This window comes from Chiloscyllium plagiosum, unplaced genomic scaffold (genome assembly GCF_037043375.1).
Source record: "Chiloscyllium plagiosum isolate Xiang-an unplaced genomic scaffold, Cpla_swu_hap1 HiC_scaffold_1, whole genome shotgun sequence".
Taxonomy (NCBI): Eukaryota; Metazoa; Chordata; class Chondrichthyes; order Orectolobiformes; family Hemiscylliidae; genus Chiloscyllium; species Chiloscyllium plagiosum.
In genome coordinates, this window is record NW_028270139.1 from 171,656,532 (window position 1) to 171,679,920 (window position 23,389).

The following is a 23,389-nucleotide window of genomic DNA, read 5'->3' on the forward strand; positions in this document are numbered from 1 at the left end:
TCCAGAAATATTTGTGCCACTATCCAAGCACATCCAGAAGCTGGTACACTGGCATCCCCCCCAAGAAGGGGATTCTCAGAGACAGATATGCCCAACTATGGCTAACCAAGGACATTAAGTTGAAAGAAAAAATATAGAAGGAGGACAGCATGGTAGCTCAGTGGTTAACACTGCTGCCTCACTGCACCAGGGTCTTGGGTTCGATTCCTCCCTCGGGCAACTGTCTGTGTGGAGGTGGCACTTTCTCTCCATGTATGTCTGGGTTCCCACTGGGTGCTCTGGTTTCCTCCCACAAAGATGTGCTGGTTAGATTAATTGGCAACATGAAATTGCCCATAGTATTCAGGGACGTGTAGGTTAGATGGATTAGCCATGGGAAATGCAGGGTTGCAGGGATAGGATGGCGGGTGGTCTATGGTGGCATGTTCTTCAGAGGGACAGCATGGACTTGTTGGGCCAAATGGCCTGTTTCCGTCCTGTAGGGATTGTAAACAAATGGCCAAAATCAATGACAATCCCGAAGACTTGGATAAATTCAGAATCTACAAAGAAGAATGAAAATAATTATAAAGATGTAGAAAATAAACGATGAGGGCAAGCTAGCAAGGATTTAAAAATTGTGAATTAGAGCTTTTTAAATATATAAGAAGGAAGAAGAGGTCACAATGAACCTCAGCCCCTTAGAAAATGAATCAAGAGAGACAGCTTTGGAGAAGAAGGAAATAACAGAGGAGTTGAACAGATATTTTGCAACGACTTTACAGTGGAATATACTTTGAACAACTTTGATTTGATTAATTTCTTGTGACATGTATTTATTACAGTGAAAAGTGTTGTTTAATGATATCACTGTGCAGCGACCTCTTAAAACCCAGCAAGTAAACCAAAACACAGATAATAAACCAAAATAAACAATGAAGTTCATCTTATAATCTTGCCAAAGTGAGGTGGTCTTTGGTACAGCTCTTGTTTCTAGCTCAGCTCCTCTACCCTGGTCCTTGAGTCCATACTGTGAAGCTGACCACACTGCAGCAACCATGTTTCACCACACTGCAGCCACTGTAACAAAGAGTCACCACTCTCTGGTGCCATCTCACTTCCACCAGTGCCACCATGATTTCACGCTGGGTTGACCTTGATGATGCAGATGCTGCTGATGCTGCAGGACCCTGCACTGGGACCAAAATCATTGCTTCTGCCATCAGGCACCCAGGTCTAGCAGCAAGTTGGAACTTTGACTCAGTCTGCAAGTTTGGACCATTGGATTAAGGACTGAAGAATACAGGGGAGGGATGAAGTAACATCACCATCACTGGAGAAGTAGTATTAGATTAACTAATGAGGCGATAGGCAAAAAGGTCCCCCTGGTCCTGCTGGCTTGAATCCTAGGATCATAAAAGAGCAGATACAGAGATAATGGATGCATTGGTTGTAATTTTCCAAAGATCCTTGAGTTTGGAGAAGTAACAGAGGCTGGAAAACTGCCATTGTGACACTGCTATTCGAAAAGTAAGGGAGGCAACAAGCAGGAAATTGCAGACTGTTTAATCTTTCATCTATTACTGGAAAAGTATTGGAATCAATTATTAAGGAAATCATAGCAGAACATTTGGAAAATCATCATCTAATCAAGGAGAGTCAGCATGGGTTCCTGAAAAAGAAATCGTGTCTGACTAATTTAATAGAGAAATTTGAGGACGTTTCAACCACAATGGATGAAGGGAACCAGTAACCCAGCCAGTTACAACCTCATCATTTATTCCATTCAGTAAAGTGATGGAAGGGGTCATCGACAGTGCTATCAAGCAGCACCTGCTCAGCAATAACCTGCTCAGTGACGTCCAGTTTGTGAATCTCCAGGGCCACTCAGTTCCAGACTCATTCCAGCCTTGATTCAAACATGGCCAAAAGAGCTGAATTGCAGAGGACAGGTGAATGACAACTGTTGACATCAAGGCTGCATTTGACTGTGTGTGACACCAAGGAGCTCAAGGGGAAAGTGAGGACTGCAGATGCTGGAGATCAGAGTCGAAAAGTGTGGTGCTGGCAAAGCACAGCAGGTCAGGCAGCATCCGAGGAGCAGGACAATCGAAGTTTTGGGCGTAAGTCCTTCATGAAGAATGTACATGCCCAAAGTGTCGATTCTCCTGCTCCTCAGAAGCTGCCTGACCTGCTGTGCTTTTCCATCGCTACACTTTTTTGACACCAAGGAGCTGGAGCAAAACTGGAATCAATGGATATCGGGGGAAAGCTGGAAGATTGGAAGATGGTTGTGGTTGTTGGAAATCAGTCATCTCCATGACATCTCTGCAGGCAGGAGTACTTCAGGAAAGCATCCTCAGCCCAATCATCTTCAGCTGCTGCATTAATGAGCTCTATCATAAGGAAGGGATGATCAGCACCATTGGTGATCCTCAGGTACTGAAGCAGTACAAGTACAAATGCAACAAATCCTGGACAATATCCAGGCTTTGGATGACAAGAGGCAAGTAACGTACACGCTACAGACATGCACGTCTATGACCATCACCAATGAGAAAGAATCAAACCTCCAGCCCTTGACATTCTATGGTGTTACCAATACGGAATGCCCTACTATCAACATCTTCGGATTACCATTGACCCAAACCTCAACTGGACTATGCATATGAAAAAGAGAAAGTGAAAAGTGTAGTTGCTGGAGAGTCAGATTTAAAAACTGGCACTGGAAATGCAAGGCAGGTCAGGCAGCATCCGAGGAGCAGGAGAGTCAATGTTTCAGGCATAAGCCCTTCATCAGGAATGTTTGGGGGGTGGGGGTGGAAGAGAGTTGTGAGATAAATAGGGGGGCGGGAGTGAGGCTTGGGGGAGGAGGTAGATAAGAAGGTGATAGGTGAATGCAGATGGGGAGATGGAGCTGATAGGTGGGAAGGAAGATGGACAGGTGGTTAAGAGAACAGTGCCAAGTTGGAAGGTTGGATCTGGGATATCGTGAGGGTCTGGGGAGATGAGGAAACTGATGAAATCGACCTTGTTGCCATGTGGGTCCCAAGGCAGATGATGAGGCATTCTTCCTCCAATGTCATGAGGCTTGAACTTGGTGATGGAGGAGGGCCAGGACTTGCCTGTTCTTGGTGGAGTGGGAGGGGGAATTGAAGTAGTCGATCACAAGATGATGGGTTTGTTGGGTGCATGTGTCCCGGAGATGTTCTCTGAAAAGCTCCGTGAGTTAGCATTCTGCCTCCTCAGTGTATAGAAGACCACATCGAGACCAACAATACAGGGGATGAGGTGGGTGGATGTGCAGGAAAATCTCTGCGGATGTGAAAAGATTCTTTGGGGCCTTGGACGACGTGAGGGGAGTGGTGTGGGTATAGGTTTTACACCGCTTACGGCAGCAAGGGAAGGTACCAGGTATGGAGTGTGGAGTGGTGGGGCGCATGGACCTCAAGAGGGGAGTCTCTGTGGAATGCAGATAGGGCAAGGGACCTATGTCTCTGGTGTTGGGGTCTGATTGTAGGTGGTGAAAATGGCAGAGGATGATGCGCTGAATCTGGATATTTGCAGGGGTAGGATTCACAGGTGGAGGTGCAGAAAGTGGTGGAGATGTGCTGGAGGGCATTGTTGATCACGTGAGGAGGCAATTGCGGTCCTTGAAATAGGAGGCCATCTGGGATGTTCTGGAGTGGAATTGCTCTTCCTGGGAGCAGATACAGCAAAGGAGGAGGAATTGGAAGTAAGGGATTGTGTTTTTGCAGGGAGAGGAGGTGTAATCTGGGTCGCCATGGGAATCAATAGGTTTGAAATAGATATTTGTGTTGAGGCATTCATGGAGATGGATGCGGAGATGTTTAGGAAGAGGACTGAGGTGTCTGAGATGGTCCACCTGAACTTCAGGTCAGGGTGGAAGGTGTTAGCGATGTTGATGAACTGTTCCACCTCCTCATGGGAGCAGTCATCAATGTAACGGCAGAAGAGGTGGTGGATGGTGCAGGTGCAACTGCGGAAGATGGACTGTTCCCTGTATCCTATGCACAGACAGGTATAACTGGGGCCCATGTGGGTGCCCATGGCTGCCCTTTTGGTCTGAAGGAAGTGGGAGGATTCGAAGGAGAAGTTGTTGGGTGTGAGAACAAGTTCTGCCAATGGAATGAATGTGTTGGTCGAGGGGTGTGATTGGGTGGTGGGAGAGGATGAAACGAAGGGCCAGGAGACCTTCGTCATGGCAGATGGATGTGTATAGAGGCTCGATGTCCATGGTGAAGATGAGGCATTGGTGGCTGGGGGAACAAAGGTCATGCAGGAGGTGGAGGGTGCGGGTGGTGTCCCAAATGTGTATGGGGATGTTTTGGACCGGGGGGGGGGACAGGACGGTATCAAGATGAGGAGACAAGTTCGGTGGGGCAAGAGCAGCCGGAGACAATAGGTCAACTGGGGCAGTCAGGTTTGTGAATTGTGGGTAAGAGGTAGGAATTGGTTGTGCGGGATTCTGGGAATATGAGGTTGGAGGCTGTGGATGGGCAATCCCCTGAGGTGATGAGGTTGTAGATGGTCTGGGAAATGATCGTTTGGTGATGGGAGGTAAGGTTATTGTCAAGGGGACAGTAGGTGGAAGTGTCCGTGCGTGGTGTCTGACTTCAGAGATGTAGAGGTCAGTCCGCCAAACTGCTGGTGTGCCCCCCTTGTCCGATGGTTTGATGGTGAGGTTGGATTGGAGCAGAGTGAATGAAGGGCTATGTGTTGTGAGTGTGAGAGTTTGAGCAGGTGAGAGGGGTGGATAGGTTCAAGTGGTTAGTGTCACGGCAGCAGTTGGAGTGGAAGAGGTCCAGGGCAGGTAAGAGACAGGACGGGGTGTCCAAGAGACAAATGTTGGTGGGGAGGGAAGTGGTTCTCAGAGGGTAGGTGGGAGTCATGATTGAAAAAGTAAGCAAGGTGACTGAGGCAGCAGAAGAAATATTTGATGTCACGTATTGTAAGAGGCTGAGTACTCAGCCTCGTGGGTCACTGGTGTTGAGGATTATAGTGGAAGTTGTTTTTTCCAAGTTGTCGCTTGTTTTTTCTGATTACAGTCTATAGGTCAGTAGGTCGAGGATCCAGTTATAGAGAGGGGACCGAGACCTTGGTATTCAACTTTAGAAACGAGTTATAAGATCAAGGAGGTTATCTTGCTGCTGTGCAGAACTTTGGTTAAGTCACAGCTGAAGCACTGCGTGCATTTGTGGTTCCCTCATGGGTGTGAGGTACTCACATGATGAGATGGGCATTGTCATTTTGCAGTCGTGGTAGAAGTGTTTCCTGCCTCCACTTCAGAAAGTGATTCATTGTTGGTGACGCTTGGATATTGACGGTGACTTGGTCTCTGGTCCACACCTCCACTCCAATCAGAGCAATGCGAATGTTGAATGGTCTGTAATACTGAAAAAGGGAGAAGTGTCTGTCACTCAAGGGATTGAATTGACCTGAAACATTGGTCCAACTCATCTGCTTTGACCAGACATCCCAAACTGAGGTTGTCCCATTTGCTCACATCTGACCCATATCCCTCCAAACCCTTCCTATTCATATACACATCCAGGTGCCTTCCAAATATTGTGATTGTAACCACTTCCGCCATTTCCTCTGGCAGCTCGTTCCAAACACGAACCACCCGCTGTGTGAAAAAGTTACCCCTCAAGTCCTTTTCATATAGAGTCATAGAAATGTACAGCACGGAAACCCACTCACTCTGACATGAGTAAGATAAGTGCTATGACATTAGAGGCATTTCTATGGATAGAAGCTTGACTGTCTGGCAGAAGACAGTGGGGATTAAAGGGCCCTTCTCGGGATGGAAGCCTGTAACTGGTGGTAGTCCACAAGGCTCACTGTTGGGATCACAACTTTTCATTTACTACCTTGTGATAAAGCTGTTCCTTTAACAAAGTTATTTCGTCCTTGTATTTTTCAGAGAGGTTGTAAATGACACAGCTTCTGAAAAGTCTGAGTTTGGAAAGATTTTAGGGTTTTTTTTTACAAATAACAGATACTGCCTCAGACAGAAGGCTTTCAAGTAAAAGAAAACACTTGTATAGGGAGAGTGGCCAGTTCTCCCAGCTCAGCCTATGCCAGGCTTGGTTTATGTTTGGAGTTAAAAATCACACAACACCAGGTTATAGTCCAACAGGTTTAATTGAAAGCACACTAGCTTTCGGAGCGACGCTCCTTCATCAGGTGATCACCTGATGAAGGAGCATCGCTCCAAAAGCTCGTGTGCTTCCAATTAAACCTATTGGACTATAACCTGGTGTTGTATGATTTTTAACTTTGTACACCCCAGTCCAACACCGGCATCTCCGAATCATGTTTATTTTTGGAAGTAGTGAAGAAAGGCTGGACCCAGAAGCAGGTCCCAGCTGGTTCTTTCTCTCTGACTTCTCTCTGTAAGACCCTGTGTTTGATGTTACCTTTTGTGCCGAGGGGTGTTTATGGGGATTGTTGCAAGTATTTTGGAGCATTATTATTAAGTGGGATGATATGTTGAGTTTTTGGACAGGTTAGGTTATTTGGTATTCTGTTTTCTGTTCTTTGTGTTTCATTCAGTAATCTTGTAAATAAATTCTGTTTTGTTTAAAATGAAGTGATTTGACCAGCTGATTCACTCCTGGTGTATCGACCTTTCACCTGGTTAAAACAACTAGCAAAGTTAGGGGCTGGGCTACTTTCTGGAAATGTTTTGAGGGGGCTAGCCTGGTCCATAGCAACATGAAAGATTTGGACGAAGGAACTGAGGGCATTCTGGCTAAGTTTGCCGACGATACAAAATAGGTGGAGGGGCAGGTATTGAGGAAGTGGGTAGTCTGCAAAAAGATTTGGACAGATTCAGAGAGTGGGTGAAGAAGTGGCAGCTAAAATACAGTGATGGGAAGTGTGAGATCATGCACTTTGGTAGGAAGAATTGAGGCAAGGATTATTTTGTAAATGGAGAGAATATTCAGAAATCTGAAGTGCTGAGGGACTTGGGGTTTCTCTTAAGGTAAACTTGCAGGTGGAATTGGTAGTTAGGAAGGTGCTGTCATTCATCTCGAGAGGACTAGATATAAAAGCAGAGATGTACTTTGGAGGTTTTCTAAGCCTCTGGTCAGACAACATTTAGAGTATTATGAGCAATTTTGGACCCCATACCTCAGGAAGGATATATTGGCCCTGGAGCGAGTCCAGAGGAAGTTCACCCTTCAGCCTCCAATGCTCCAGGGAAAAATGCCCTAGCTGATTCAGCCTCCCCTTCTATCTCAAACCCATCATCGCCAGCAACATCCTTGTAAATGTTTTCTGAACCATCTCAAATTTCACAATATCCTGCTGAAAGAAGTACGACCAGAGTTGCATACAGTATTCCAAAGGTGGCCTCACCAGTGTCCTGTACATCCCAATGTCTTTACTCAATATTACAACCAAGCATGCCAAACACTTCTTTACCATCCTGTCTCTCTGCAACTCCACTTTTAAGGAATGATGCACCTGCACCCCGAGGTCTCTTTGTTCTTCAAACTCCCAAAGTCCTTCCATTTCCTGAATAAGTCCTCCCTGATTTGCTTTACCAAAATGCAAAGTTTATCTAAATTAAACTCCAAATGCCACTTCTGGCCCATCCGGCCAACGGCTCATTATATTCTGAGATAATCTTCTTCACTGTCCACTGCACCACCTATTTTATTGTTATCTGCAAACTTACGAACTGTGCTCCCTATATTCACATCGAATTCATTGACATAAATGATGAAAAGCACTGGCCCCAGCACTAATTCTTATGGCACATCATTGTCTTTTTGCTACAGCAATGTAGTTCGTCTCACTGCCCAGCCTTTCACCTCGAGCCAGAAGTCACACGACACCAGGTTGTAGTCCAACAGGCTTATTTAAAATCACAAGCTTTTGGAGCACAATCCCTTTGTCAGATGAAGTGAGAGAGAAGAACACGCAGTCATAGAGTTTATAGTCAGAGAGATCAAGGGCAGAGCTCACTAGTGTGAGCAGAGTATCGAATAATAAATCTCTGCAGATGACCAAGAGTGTTAGACGGTGTGAGTAAAGAATCAACAGCTGAATAACAAATGAAAGAATGACCTATAATCCAATTAAATGAAGCAGGGAAATAATTACAAAAAATTAAATATAATATGGTGCCTGAGACAAACTAAATGATTGGCATAACATGATAGGTATAAGAATTGCAGGCCGAGGCTCGAACCAAAATGATAAGTTACCCAAAAATGTACAAACTAATTAAGGTAAACAATCATAACAATTTATCAAGGTTGTGGTATCAGAACAGGACACTAAGACAGATTTTACAGAGAGAGAATAGTGTGGTGGCATCAGTTTCACCTCCAGCCTGCAAATCTTTCTTCATATCATAATGATCCCATTGCACATTGAAAGCCACATTTGACTCTGCCATGAGCCTCACGTCGGTTGTCGGGAATTATTGGAAAAGGTTCTTCGAGACAAGGTCGATATGTATTTAGAAGCAAATGTACTTTGTGTGAGGGAAAATTGTGCTTCACTAACCTGATCAAGTTTTTTGAGGTGTTTGATGATGTCAACATGGACCTTGGTAAAACCTTTGATAAGGCCCCTCACAGCAGACTGGTACAAAAGGTGGAGTCACATGTTTTGGAGGTGAGCTAGCAGGATGGACACAGAATTGGCTTAGTCATAAGAGACAAAGCGTAGCGGTGGAAGGATGCTTTTCGGTATGGAGGGCTATGACTTGTGGTATTCCTCAGAGATCAGTGCTGGAATCTCTGTTGTTCATGGTCTACATAAAAGATTTGGAGAAAAACGTCACTGGTCTATTCAGTAACTTTGTGGACAATACAAAGATTGGTGGAGTTGCAGATAATGAGGAGGACTGACAGAGAATACAGCAGGATATAGATCAGTCTGAATTATGGTCAGAAAAATGGCAGAAATAGTTTAATCCGGACAAATGTGTGGTGATATATTTTGGAAGGTCAAGTACAGTGGAAATTATACAGTGAATGGCAGAACTCTTGGGAGAATTGAAATACAGAGGGATCTGGGTGTGCAGGTTCACAGATCACTGAAGATGGCAGCACAGGTAGATGACGTAGTAAAAAAGGTCTATAGCATACTTGCCTTCAATAGAAGGGGCATTGAGTATAAGGATAGGCAAGCTATACTGTAGCTTTACAGAACTTAGGCCACACTTGAATATTGCGTACGGTTCTGGTCACCACACTACCAGGAGGATGTGGATATTTTGGAGAGGGTACAGAAAAGGTTTACCACAATGTTGCCTGGGATTGGGATTTTAGCTGTGAAGAAAGATTGGAAAGACCTGGCTCGTTTTCACTGGAACTGAAAATGTGTTGCTGGAAAAGTGCAGCAGGTCAGGCAGCATCCAAGGAGCAGGAGAATCGACGTTTCGGGCATGAGCCCTTCTTCAGGAATCTGTTTTCACTGGAAGGCAGGAATTTGAGGAGTGACCTGACAGAAGTTTCTAAGTTTGTGAATGGATGGATAGAGTGGAAAATGTCAGGTGTTTTCCCAGGGTGGAGGGTTTAATTACTGGGGGACACAGGTTTAAGGTATGGGGCGGGCGGGAAGTTTAAAAGAGATGTGCGAGGCAAATATTTTGCACAAAGGGTGCTGAGTGCCTGGAACGTGCTGCCAGAAGAGAGAGTGAAAGCAAATGGACCAATACATGAATAGGAAGGGAACACAGGGATATAGTAATTTCCACCCTGGGTAAAGGTTTCCAGCTATCCACTCTATGTCTCGCATCATCTTGTACTCCTCTATCAAGTCACCTCTCATCCCTCTTCATTCCAATGAGAAAAGCCTGAGCTCCCTCAACCTTTCTTCATAAAACACACCCTCCATCCCAGGCAGCATCCTGGTAAATCTCCTCTGCACCTTCTCTTAACCTTCCACATCCTTCCTATAATGAGGTGACCAGAACTGGACACAATATTCTAAGTGTTGTCTAACCAGGGCTTTATAGAACTGCAGCATAACCTTGTGGCTCTTAAACTCAATCCCCCTGTTAATGAAAGCCAACATACCACACGCCTTCTTAACAACCCTATCATCTTAGATGGCAACTTTGAGAGATCTATGGAGGTGGACTCCAAGATCATTCTATTCCCCACACTGCCAAGAATCTTAACAGTAAACCTGTAATCTATTCAAATTCGACCTTCCAATGTGAATGACTTCACACTTTTCAAGGTTGAACACCATCTGCCACTTATCAGCCCAACTCTGCATGTGTCAATGTCCACTGCAACTTACAAATGCCCTCCACACTATCCACAACTCCACCAACCTTTGTGTCTTTGGTAAACTTACTAAGCCACCCTTCCCTTCTACTTCCTCATCCAAGTCATTTATAAAAATCACAAAGAGCAGAGGTCCCAGAACACATCCCTGTGGAACATCATTGGTCACTGAGCTCCAAGCTGAATACTTTCCACCAACTACCACCCTCTGTCTTCTAGGGCCAGCCAGTTCTGTATCCAGATAGCCAGATTTCCCTGTATCCCATGCCTCCTTACTTTCTGCATGAGCCTACCATGGGGAACCTTATCAAACACCTTGTTAAAGTCCATATATACCACATTCACTGCTCTATCTTCATCAAAGTAGTTTGTCTCATCCTCAAAGGATTCAATAAGGCTTGTGGGGCATAACCTGCCCCTCCCAAAGCCATGCTACCTATCTATAATCAAGCTATGCTTTTCTAAATAATCATTAGTCCTGTCTCTCAGAATCTTCCCCAATAATTTGCCCAACGCAGATGTAAGACTGACTGGTCTGTAAATCCCAGGGTTGTCTCTATTCCCTTTCTTGAAAAAGGGAATAACATTTGCCTCTCTCCAATGGGTTACCACAATGCTGTATTTAATGTCATTGTCATTCTACCCTGCCTGATAGGAAGGAGAGACTGAACAGAGATTTAGCAGAGAAAGGTGAACCTGTATGGGAACAGAGTCTTCATACTCACCAGGTCGACTGTGTTGGCAATGTCAATCATTCTTCGCACTACAGCTCCTCGATTACTGTCCATATTCTGATACTGGAAGGAAACAGAATGGTTGGTGCTGATTCAGTGAATCAAACAGATCAATTCAGACTCCCCATGATCACACACACCCTCCACTGCTCTCCAAACACTTCTCAAAGTTGTGTGGAGTCCTCATCATCCTTTCTGACTTCTTCACAGTGGGAGGGTTAGAGAGCACAGGCTGAGGCCATTCACCTAACCTGCCAGTGCTATACCTGTGGAGGAGCTCTCCTGTTAATATCACTTTCCTGCTCTGCCCCCATAGCCTGACATTGTTTCCCCCCCCCTCACATATTTGTTCGGCCCTTCTTTTGAAAGGTATTTTGAAACTGTAACCACGTTCATGGCTACGGGAAATTGGGAGTAGTGCAGGTAATATTTTGTATTTTAGTGATGCAGATTTGATGGGCTGAAAGGCCTCTTCTCTACTACACCCTTTCAGACACTTCACATACAAGCACAAAGCAATCGAGATGAAGATTGTCATGACAGGTGAATGCCTGAACTTCAAAAAGTGATGATTAACATAAATTAATTACCAAGGTTCAAAGACATTGGGCCAGATTTTGCAAGGATTGTCTGCTCCTTCCCTTACAGGTGAAGATGGAGGTTGATATATTTGCCGGATTCCAATCAAGATTCCTTCAAAAATGTGGAGATTACTTTAAATCGGAGAGGTTCCTTTAGTGCAAACCTTGGCTACTTTTGACCACAGCGTTTGCTGTAATCTCGGAGTTGAATGTCGAGCAGTACAGAAATTGCCACTTTGGCAGCTGTTGTGAGAAGAAATACATAAGGTGCTTTTGGGCCCCTTATCAAAGGAAAGAAATAATGGCATTGGAGGTAGTGCAGAGAAGGGGCACTGGGTATGAAGATACTAACCTTCGAAGGTCTGATGAAGAAGCAGCACTTCGAAAGCCAGTGCTTCGAAATATGACTATATCTGGTGTTGTGTGACTTTAAATTTTGTCCATCCAAGACCAATACCAGCTCCTCCAAATCATGGGTATAAAAGGGCTGGCTTCTGAGTTATAGAGTTATAGAGATGTACAGCACGGAAACAGATCCTTCAGTTCTACTTGTCCATGTTGAACAGACATCCTAACCTGATCTCGCCCCACTTGCTAGCACTTGGCCCATATCCCCCCCAACCCTTCCTGTTCATATACCTATTCATATACAGTAGCGCCTCGACATACGAACGATCCCGTTCATGAACAAATCAGGATTGTACGTAAAATTTTGCTTCAACACACGTATGAAATTCAAGGTACGAATGAAGGGACAAATGCAAAAAGCCCATGTGCGACCATGTGGTTTCATTGTTCTGCTTTGCTACGCGCTTGTTGAACGCAAAAGCTTTCGGGCCCCGCATGATCTAATTCAGTTTGTCTTTGGTGCGTGCGGTGTGAACAGCTGTCCAAGCATTCTTACGCTATCCAAACAATGGGAAAAATTGATTCAGTTCGCGAACTTTTCGGTTCGTGAACTGGGTCCCGGAACGGATTAAGTTTGTAAGTCGAGGCGCTACTGTATTTAAATGCTGTAATTGTACTTGCTTTGACCACTTCCTCTGGCAACTCATTCCATACCCGCATCACCCTCTGTGTGAACATAGGACATAGAACATAGAACAATACAGCACAAAACAGGCCTTTCGGCCCTTGATGTTGTGCCAACCTATGAACTATTCTCAGCTCGTCCCCCTACACTATCCCATCATCATCCATGTGCTTATCTAAGGATTGTTTAAATCTCCCTAATGTGGCTGAGCTGACTACCTTAGCAGGAAGGGCATTCCACGCCCTTACCACTCTGCATAAAGAACCTACCTCCAACATCAGTCTTAAATCTATCACCCCTCTATTTGTAGTTTTGTCCTCTCATACAAGCTGACTTCATCATCCTAGGAAAACGACTTTCACTGTCTACCCTATCTAATCCTCTGATCATCTTGTATGTCTCTATTAAATCCCCTCTTAGCATTCTTCATTCCAATGAGAACAGACCCAAGTCTCTCAGCCTTTCCCCATAAGACTTTCCCTCCAGACCAGGCAACATCCTGGTAAATCTCCTCTGCACCTTTTCCAATGCTTCCACATCCTTCCTGTAATGGGGCGACCAGATCTGTACACAATATTCCAAGTGTGGCCACACCAGCGTTTTGTATAGTTGCAGCATGATATTGCGGTTCCGGAACTCAATCCCTCTACCAATGAATCTACCATTCCTGAAGAAGGGTTCATGCCCGAAACGTCGATTCTCCTGCTCCTTGGATGCTGCCTGACCTGCTGCGCTTTTCTAGCAACACATTTTCAGCCCTCCACCAATGAAACTTAACACACCGTATGCCTTCTTAACAGCACTATCCACCTGGGTGGCAACTTTCAGGGACCTATGCACATGGAGTCCAAGATACCTCTGCACATCCACACTACCAAGAATCTTTCCATTAACCCAGTATTCTGCCTTCTTGTTATTTTCCCCAAAGTGAATCACCTCACATTTAGTGCATTTAATTGCCCTGCAGGTCTCTTTTGTATTTTTTCTCTTAGACACTCAACAATGCCCTCTAGTTCTGGATTCCCCCACCTCAGGGAAAAGACATTGACTATTTACACTATCCATGCCCCTCATGATTTTATAATCCTCTTTCTGGTCACCCCTCAGCCTCCGATGCTCCAGGGAAAACAGCCCCAGCCTGTTCAGCCACTCCCTATAGCTCAAATCCTCCAATCCTGGCAACATCCTTGTAAATCTTTTCTGAACCCTTTCAAGTTTCACATCTTTCTGATAGGAAGGAGACCAGAATTGCATGCGTTATTCAAAAAGTGACCTAACCAATGTTCTGTACAGCCGCAACATGACCTCCCAACTCCTGTACTCAATAATCTGACCAATAAAGGAAAGTATACCAAACGCCTTCTTCACTATCCTATCTACCTGCGACTCTACTTTCAAGGAGCTATGAACCTGCACTCCAAGGTCTCTTTGTTCAGCAAAACTCCCTAGGACCTTACCATTAAGTGTATAAGTCCTGCTAAGATTTGCTTTCCCAAAATTCAGCACCTCCATTTAGCTAAATTAAACTCCATCTGCCACTTCTCAGTCCACTGGCCCATTGGATCAAGATCCCATTGCAATCTGACTTGCTGCTTATGCTATTTGGCATGCAAGTAGTCCTGTTTGCTGCCTTCCCCAGGTTGACACCTCATCTTCAAGAATGCCTGGAGCTTCTCCTGGCATGGTCTCCTGCACTCTCCATTGAACCCAGGTTGATCCTCTGGGTTGATGGTAATGGTTGAGTGGGGAATATGCCAGACCATGAGATTACAGATTGTGCTGGAGTACAATTCTGCTGCTGTTGATGACCCACAGCGCTTTTTGGATGCTCAGTTTTGAGTTGTTAGATCTGTTCGAAATCTGTCCCTTTTAGCACAATGACAGCCACAAAACATGATGGAGAGTATTCTCAATATGAAGGTGGGACTTCGTCTCTCCAAGAACTGTGCGATGGTTGCTCTTAATGATGCTGTCATGGACGGATACATCTGCAGCTGGCAGATTAGTTAGGATGAGGTCAAGTATGTTTTTTCCTGTTGTTGGTTCCCTAACCATCTGCTACAGACGCAGACAAGCAGTTATGTCCTTCAGTAGTCGAGCAGCTCGATCTGTAGTGCTGCTGCCAATTACATTCAGTGCTTCCTTCAGTGTTGTTCAACTCAGGAATATTAACTCATCAGCCGAGGGAGGATGGTACATGGTAATCAGCAGGAAGTTTCCTTGCCTGTGTTTCAGCTGAAATCATGAGATTTCATGGGGTCCACAGTCAGTGTTGAGGACTCCCAGACCACCTCCCTCCCGACTGTGTCCCACTGTGCCACCACCTCTGCTGGGTCTGTCCTGCCGGTGGGACAGGATTTATCCAGGGATGGTGGTGGTGACGTCTGGGATATTATAAGATGTGAGTATGACTATGGCAGGTTGTTGCTTGACTATCTGTGAGACAGCTCTGCCAGTTTTGGCACTAGCCCCTTAATATTAGTGAGGAGGACCCTGCAAAGTTGACAGGGCTGTTTCTGTTGTTGTCTTTTCCTGTGCCTCGGTCAATACTAGGTGATCTGTCAAGTTTCATTTCTTTGTTGAGACTTTGAAGCGATTGGTACAACTGAATGGTTTATTTGGCCATTTCAGAGGGCAACTGAGAGTCAAACTCATCTGGAGTCATATGCGGGTCAGACCAGGTAAGAATGGCTGATTTCTTTCCTGAAAAGACATGAGTAACCAATGCTGCCTTCTTTTGTGTCATTAGCACATTTGGATATGTAACATTCGAATGCCATTATCCAAATTATGACTAAATAATGCGAGTAATTGAGGCTGTTCCACAGATCCTTGTGGGATAGCACTATTTACATCCTGACATTCACTGTCCTTGAATGCCTCCCCATCCCATTTCCATTTGTGAGTCTCCCCCTCACTGTCTTCCAGTGAAGCTCAACTGAGTCCTCTCCAATATCTGTTAATCCTTCTCTTTGTAGATGAGTGCCATTCACTAAATCTTCATTCATGTCTTACATGAAGGCAGAATTAGACCATGTGACCAGTGGAATGCTGGGTCCTCTACTTTTCATCATTTATATAAATGATTTGGATGTGAACACAGGCGATATGGTTAGTACGTTTGCAGCTGACACCAAAATTGGAGATGTCGTGGACAGCGAAGAAAATGACCTCAGAGTACAACTGAATCTTGATCAGATGGGCTAATGGGCTGACGAGTGGCAGATGGAGTTTAATTTTAGAAAAATGCGAGGTGCTGCATTTTGGAAAGGCAAATCAGAGCAGCACTCATACACTTAATCGTAAGGTCCTAGGGAGTGTTACTGAACAAAGAGACCTTGGGGTACAGGTTCATAGCTCCTTGAAAGTAGAGTCACAGGGTAGACAGGATAATGAAGAAGGCATTTGTTATGCTTTCCATTATTGGTCAGAATATTGAGTACAGGAGTTGGGAGGTCATGTTGCGGACAGGACAATGTACAGGACATTGGTTAGGCCACTGTTGGAATATTGCGTGCAATTCTGGTCTCCTTCCTATCGGAAAGATGTTGTCAAACTTGAAAGGGTTCAGAAAAGATTTACAAGGATGTTGCCAGGGTTGGAGAATTTGAGCTATAGGGAGAGGCTGAATAGGCTGGGGTTGTTTTCCCTGAAACATTGAAGGCTGAGGGGTGACCTTATAGAGGTTTATAAAATCATGAGGGGCATGAATAGGATAAATAGACAAAGTCTTTTCACTCGGGTGGGGAAGTCCAGAACTAGAGGGCATAGGTTTCAGGTGAGAGGAGAAAGATATAAAAGGGACCTCAGGGGCAACTTTTTCACGCAGAAGGTGGTACGTGTATGGAATGAGCTGCCAGAGGATGTGGTGGAGGCTGGTACAATTGCAACATTTAAAAGGCATCTGGATGAGTATATGAATAGGAAGGGTTTAGAGGGATATGGGTCAATTGCTGGCAAATGGGACTAGATTAAGTCAGGATATCTGGTCAACATGGAAGAGTCAGACCGAAGAGTCTGTTTCCATGCTGTACATCTCTCTGACTCTATGATTCTGAGTTTTCTCTGCCATTCGATTGTGGCTGATATGTTTCTCAATCTCTTTCTCTTGCTTTCTCCCCATAACCCCCGATCCCCTTACCATCCTGAACCTATCTATCTCTGTCTTAAATACACTCACCACCCTCTGGCTGAAGAAATTCCTCCTGATCTCAGTTCCAAAGGTCGTCCCTTCACTGAGGCCATGTCTTCAGGGCCCAGTCAGTCCTCCTGGTGGAAACATTTCCTCCACATCCACTTCATCCAGGCCTCTCAAAACTCTGTGACTTTATTGCTGTTTCAATGCCTCACTGTCTGTGAGTCCACAGCTCAATCATTATCATATCTCAACCACGCTGTTCACAGCCTCTTTGTCTCAGTGTTCAGTTCTGTAATTTTGGATCTTGAGTTCCCTTTTTCATTTGTTTTTATTGTTGTTTTTCCCGCTGCGACTCTGCATTCAATTGCAGGTCAGTTCCACTCACTCCTCTTAAGACTTATTTGGCTTTGCGCTCTGAAACTTTTTATCTATCTTGTCCAGATGATAATAGCCTCAAAATTTTATTATTTCATTGTTTATGATTTAATGTGACAAGTGTGTCTCTCGCAAAGTCATCCTTTGTTGCCTATCTCTCATTTCCCTTTAACTGTGTGGTTTGCGAGACCATTTCATACGACAGTTAATGGTCACCCACATTCTGGTACATCGAGGTTGTCAAATGTCAACCAGAGGAGGTAAACAGCTGATTTCTTTCTCTAAAGGACATTAGTGAACTAGTTGTTTTATGACATTAACAGACAGTTTTATGATTCTCAACCTGGCTTTTGGTTCCAGGTTTATGAAGTGAATTTAAAATTGACTCGCTGCTGTAGTGGGATTTGAACTTGTATCCCCAGATCAATACACAAGGTATGTATGAGCAGTCTTTTGTCATGACCACTACACTACCATGACTCCCCCACTTTTGATGGTTACGCCAACAGCTTTACACTATTCTTTGAAAATGTGCAACAAGATTCCAAGGTTATTCATGTGCATCAGGGACAGTAGAGATCCACACAAATCCTGATCCTGCAGGAGGAGACTTTACCCACCAGGTTCTGATCTGTCACAAGCACCAGCTCGACATATCTTGTCTCTGACAGCACATCCCTTCCCATCTGGAGAAAGAGAAAATCTCTATCAGTTTAAAGTGTAACCTTACAGTGAGCCCTGAATGAGCCAGTACCGGTTACAGGCCAATTCACATGGCTTATCCCTTTTCTTGTAGGCCCGAGTATTTTGTCCTGTCCACTATCTTTATTTCCTCAGAATGATCCTCAGTTTGAAATTAAAAGTAGTCTATTGATTGGCTTGTTACTTCTCCTTCTTTTACATTCTCCTTTTCCGGACCCTCCCTTCTTTTTCCTTTAAGTAACAATTGCATCCAGTTCAGAAAACACCCACTAACATCACAGCTTGCAAATCAAATCTGTGGGCCATCATCAGGTAGGTGTGGCCCGGATCTGTATATATCAGTGGGTTGCAAATGGAAGAGCATTGAGAACTAGCAGTCACTGTTTAACAGTAATGCATCACCTGTTTAAAATCAAGAAAAAGTGATATTCTCTGCTACAAAGAAGGTTGTATATAGATTCATAGAGATGTACAACATGGAAACAGACCCTTCGGTCCAACCTGTCCATGCCGACCAGATATCCCAACCCAATCTAGTCCCACCTGCCAGCACGCGGCCCATATCCCACCAAACCCTTCCTATTCATATACCCATCCAAATGCCTCTTAAATGTTGCAATTGTACCAGCCTCCACCACATCCTCTGGCTGCTCATTCCATACCATACCACCCTCTGCATGAAAAAGTTGCCCCTTAGGTCTCTTTTATATCTTTTCCCTCTCACCCTAAACCTATGCTCTCCAGTTCTGGACTCCCCAATCCCAGGGAAAAGACTTTGCCTAATTATCCTATCCATGCCCCTCATCATTTTGAAAACCTCTATAAGGTCACCCCTCAGCCTCCGACGCTCGAGGGAAAACAGCCCCAGCCTGTTTAGTCTCTCCCTGCAGCTCAGATCCTCCAACCCTGGCAACATCCTTGTAAATATTTTCTGAACCCTTTTAAGTTTCACAACATCTTTCCGATAGGACGGATACCAGAATTGCACGCAATATTCCAACAGTGGCCTAACCAATGTCCTGTACAGCCGCAACATGACCTCCCAATTCCTGTACTCAATACTCTGACCAATAAAGGAAAGCATACCAAATGCCTTCCTCACTATCCTATCTACCTGCGACTCCACTTTCAAGGAACTATGAACCTGCACTCCAAGGTCTCTTTGTTCAGCTACACTCCCTCGGACCTTACCATTAAGCATATAAGTTCTGCTAAGATTTGCTTTCCCAAAATGCAGCACCTCGCATTTATCTGAATTAAACTCCATCTGCCACTTCTCAGCCCATTGGCCCATCTGGTCAAGATCCTGTTGTAATCTGAGGTAACCCTTTTTACTCTCCACTACACCCCATCTGCAAACTTACTAACTGTAACTCTTATGCTCACATCCAAATTATTTATGTAAATGACAAAAAGTAGAGGGCCCAGCACCGATCCTTGTGGCACTCCACTGGTCACAGGCCTCCAATCTGAAAATCAACCCTCCACCACCATCCTCTGTCTTCTACCTTTGAGCCAGTTCTGTATCCAAATGGCTAGTTCTCCCTGTATTCCATGAGATCTAACCTTGCTAATCAGTCTCCCATGGGGAACCTTGTCGAACGCCTTACTGAAGTCCATATTGATCACATCAACTGCTCTGCCCTCATCAATCTTCTTTGTTACTTCATCCAAAAACTCAATCAAGTTTGTGAGACATGATTTCCCATGCACAAAGCCATGTTGACTATCCCGAATCAGTCCTTGCCTTTCCAAATACATGTACAAGGTAAAAACAATGACTGCAGATGCTGGAAAGATGGCCTCCTTTTTTACAGACCGCAATTTCCCTTCCCACGTGGTTAAAGATTCCCTCCAACGCATCTCGTCCACATCCCGCACATCCGCCCTCAGACCCCACCCCTCCAACCGTAACAAGGACAGAACACCCCTGGTGCTCAACTTCCACCCTACCAACCTTCGCATAAACCAAATCATCCGCGAACATTTCCGCCACCTCCAAAAAGACCCCACCACCAGGGATTTATTTGCCTCCCCACACCTTTCCGCCTTCTGCAAAGACCGTTCCCTCCGTGACTACCTGGTCAGGTCCATCCTCCCATCCTGGCACTTACCCCTGCCACTGCAGGAACTGTAAAACCTGCGCCCACACCTCTTCACTCACCTCTATCCAAGGCCCTAAAGGAGCCTTCCACATCCATCAAAGTTTTACTTGCACATCCACTAATATCATTTATTGAATCCGTTGCTCCCGATGCGGTCTCCTCCACATTGGGGAGACTGGGCGTCTCCTAGCAGAGCGCTTTAGGGAACATCTCTGGGTCACCCGCACCAATCAACCACACCGTCCCGTGGCCTAACATTTCAAATCCCCCTCCCACTCTGCCGAGGACATGGAGGTCCTGGGCCTCCTTCACCGTCGCTCCCTCACCACCAGACGCCTGGAGGAAGAACGCCTCATCTTCCGCCTCGGAACACTTCAACCCCAGGGCATCAATGTGGACTTCAACAATTTCCTCATTTCCCCTTCCCCCACCTCACCCTAGTTCCAAACTTCCAGCTCAGCACTGTCCCCATGACTTGTCCGGACTTGTCCTTCCTGCCTATCTTCTTTTCCATCTATCCACTCCATCCTCTCCTCCCTGACCTATCACCTTCATCCCCTCCTCCACTTACCTATTGTACTCTATGCTAGTTTCTCCCCACCCCCACCCTCCTCTAGCTTATCTCTCCACGCTTCAGGCTCTCTGTCTTTATTCCTGATGAAGGGCTTTTGCCCGAACTGTCGATTTCGCTGCTCCTTGGATGCTGCCTGAACTGCTGTGCTCTTCCAGCACCACTAATCCAAATACATGTACATCCTGTCCCCCAGGATTCCCTCTTACAACTTGCCCACCACCAAGGTCAGGCTCACTGTCTATAGTTCCCTGGCTTGTCCTTACCATCGTTCTTAAACAGTGGCACCACGTTAGCCAACCTCCAGTCTTCCGGCACCTCACCTGTGACTATTGATGATACAAATATCTCAGCAAGAGGAACTCTACACCTTATAAGGTATTGAAAACAGAATTTTTGAACATTTAAGAAAGAGTTGAGTAGATTCACGAGAAGCTGTGGGAATTACAGACCAACATCTGTGGTAAGCAAGGTGATTGTGTTTAGGAGCTGCGAGGTTTTGCTGCAGTTCTACAAAATCCTGGTTAGACCACACTTGGAATATTGTATCCAGTTCTGGTTGCCTCATTATAGGAAGGATGTAGATGCTTTAGAGAGGGTGCAGAAGAGATTTACCAGGATGCTGCCTGGATTGGAGGGCTTGTATAATGAAGAGAGGTTGAGTGAGTTCAGGCTTTTCACACTCGAGAAGAAAGAAGAGAGGTGACTTGATAGAGGTGTACAGTGTAATGAGAGGAGTAGATAGAGTAGATAGCTGGAGACATTTCCCCAGGGCAGAAATGGCTGTCACAAGGGGTCATAATTTTAAGGTGATTGGAGGAAGGTGTAGGGGAGATGTCAGAGATAGGTTCTTTACACAGAGAATGGTGGGTTTATGTCACTACCAGCAGTGGTAGTAGAGTCAGAGACATTAGGGACATTGAAGTGACTGCTGGACAAGCATATAGACAACAGTAAATTGAGATGTGTGTACGAGTTTAGATCTTAGATGAAGATAAATGCTCATGGGGCGGAAGGGCATTTATGTGCTGTACTGTTCTATGTTCTAAACAACAGGTGGACACCTCGATTTCCTTCTCCTGAAGTTACTGTTATGAACAGAACTCAGAAGCCCACGCAGTAACATAAACTATTAGAGGGAACATGTCTTCTGTGCGGCAGCGGTTGTAGATTTGCCAGGTGCTGTCGAAGGATGTTTGGCTAATTTCTGTTGACAGTAAGTGTCAGTTGTGGAGAGAGTGGATGCTTGTGGATACGGTACCACTCAAGTGGGTAGTTTTGTCCTGCATGTTGTCAAGCTTTTTGAGTGTTGTTGGAGCTGCACCCATCTAGGCAAGTGGTTGCTATTCCATCACACTCCTGACTTGTGTCTTGCAGATGGTGGATAGGCTTTCGGGAGTCAGGAGATGAGTTACTCACTGTAGTATTCCTAGCATCTGACCTGGTCTTGTTGCCACTTGGTTTATCAATGGTCAACCCCAGGATTTTGATAGTGAGCAATTTAGTGATGGGAACACCTTTGAATGTAAAGGGGCAGTGGTTATTGTCTCTTATTGGTAATGGTCACTGCCTGACATTTATGTGGCTCAAATATTACTTGGCACTTCTCAACCTAAGTCTGTTTTAAGAAGAGTCCTCCCCACTCCTTCTCAAGGACATCCAGTGACAGGTAATAAATGCAGGACCAACCAGGAAATCCCTTGCCAACAAGTGAAAAAATCTGTGTTTTATTTACTGCTTTCCCCACCTGTCCTGCCACTTTCAGTGCTCTATGCACATATATACCCCAAGTCCCTCTGCACCTGCACCCCCTTTTAGAATTGTGTCTCTTATTTCATTTTGAAACTTCTGACACTTCATATTGCTATATATTGAGCCTTATCTGCCACGCATCCAACAACTCCATCAGCTTGTCAATATTCTTTTGCAGTTCCATCACAATCATTCTCACCAGTTATAGTTTTTCAAGTTTTGTATCATCTGTAAATTTTTAAATTCTCTCTTCCCAGTATCTTTAAAAAGGGACACAAAAGTAATAAAAACAACAAATGCAAATTATGAAAGCAAGCCAGAACAATATATAAAAATGGACAGCAAAAGTGCAAAAGGAAGAAAGTAGCTGAAGTGAATGTTGCTCACTTGGAGGATGAGGCTGGTCAGTTAATAATGGCGAATTCTGAAATAACAGAATCCCTAAATCAATGTTTTGCCTCAGTTTTCATGGGGGTCCCTGACACCAATCCAGCAGTAATAGGAGTATGTCATTCAGCCCCCTGAGCCCAATCTACCATCCAGTGAGATTATGGCTGATCTGTGGCCTCATTCCACATAACTGTCTTTGGACAATATCCTTTAATACCATGGTTTAACAACAATGTATTCATCTCCAATTTCAAATTAACAACTGAACCAGCATCCACTGCCATTTGTGAGGGAAATTTCCAAACATCTACCACCTTTTGGGTGTAGACATGCTTTCTTATATCTCTCCTGAACATTCTGGCCCTAATTCTCAGTCCATGCCCCCTACGTGTATACTACTTTAGTGACAGGTGAACAGAAGTTATAGAAAATGAGGAACTTAGAACAATCATCACCATGAGGGAAAACTTGCAAAGGTCAAACATCACATAACATCAAGTTATATTCTGGCAGGTTTATTTGAAGCCACAAGCTTTCAGAGCACTGCCCTTCATCAGGTGACGTCCCTCACAAAGGGGCAATGCTGCGAAAGCTTATGATTTCAAGTAAACCTGTCAGACTATAACTTGATGTTGTGTGACCTTTGAGGAGGATAAATGTGAGGTTATTCATTTTGGATGGAGGAATATGAAAGCAACTTATTATCTAAAGGGAACAAAACTTCAGAGTGCTTCGGTACAGCGGGA

At 44.8% G+C, this 23,389-nt stretch overlaps 1 protein-coding gene across 1 annotated transcript in view; it reads right to left on the minus strand.

Annotated features, from left to right (window-relative positions):
- Positions 1 to 23,389, minus strand: part of LOC122548889 (disintegrin and metalloproteinase domain-containing protein 12) — a 257,353-nt gene that overhangs the window by 122,244 nt on the left and 111,720 nt on the right. The window contains exons 7-9 of the mRNA XM_087992297.1: positions 17,744 to 17,809; positions 10,988 to 11,059; positions 5,228 to 5,394 (exon numbers count right to left, since the gene is read on the minus strand). Coding sequence (XP_087848423.1) covers positions 5,228 to 5,394; positions 10,988 to 11,059; positions 17,744 to 17,809 — 305 coding nt within the window. The remainder of the gene's footprint in view (positions 1 to 5,227; positions 5,395 to 10,987; positions 11,060 to 17,743; positions 17,810 to 23,389) is intronic.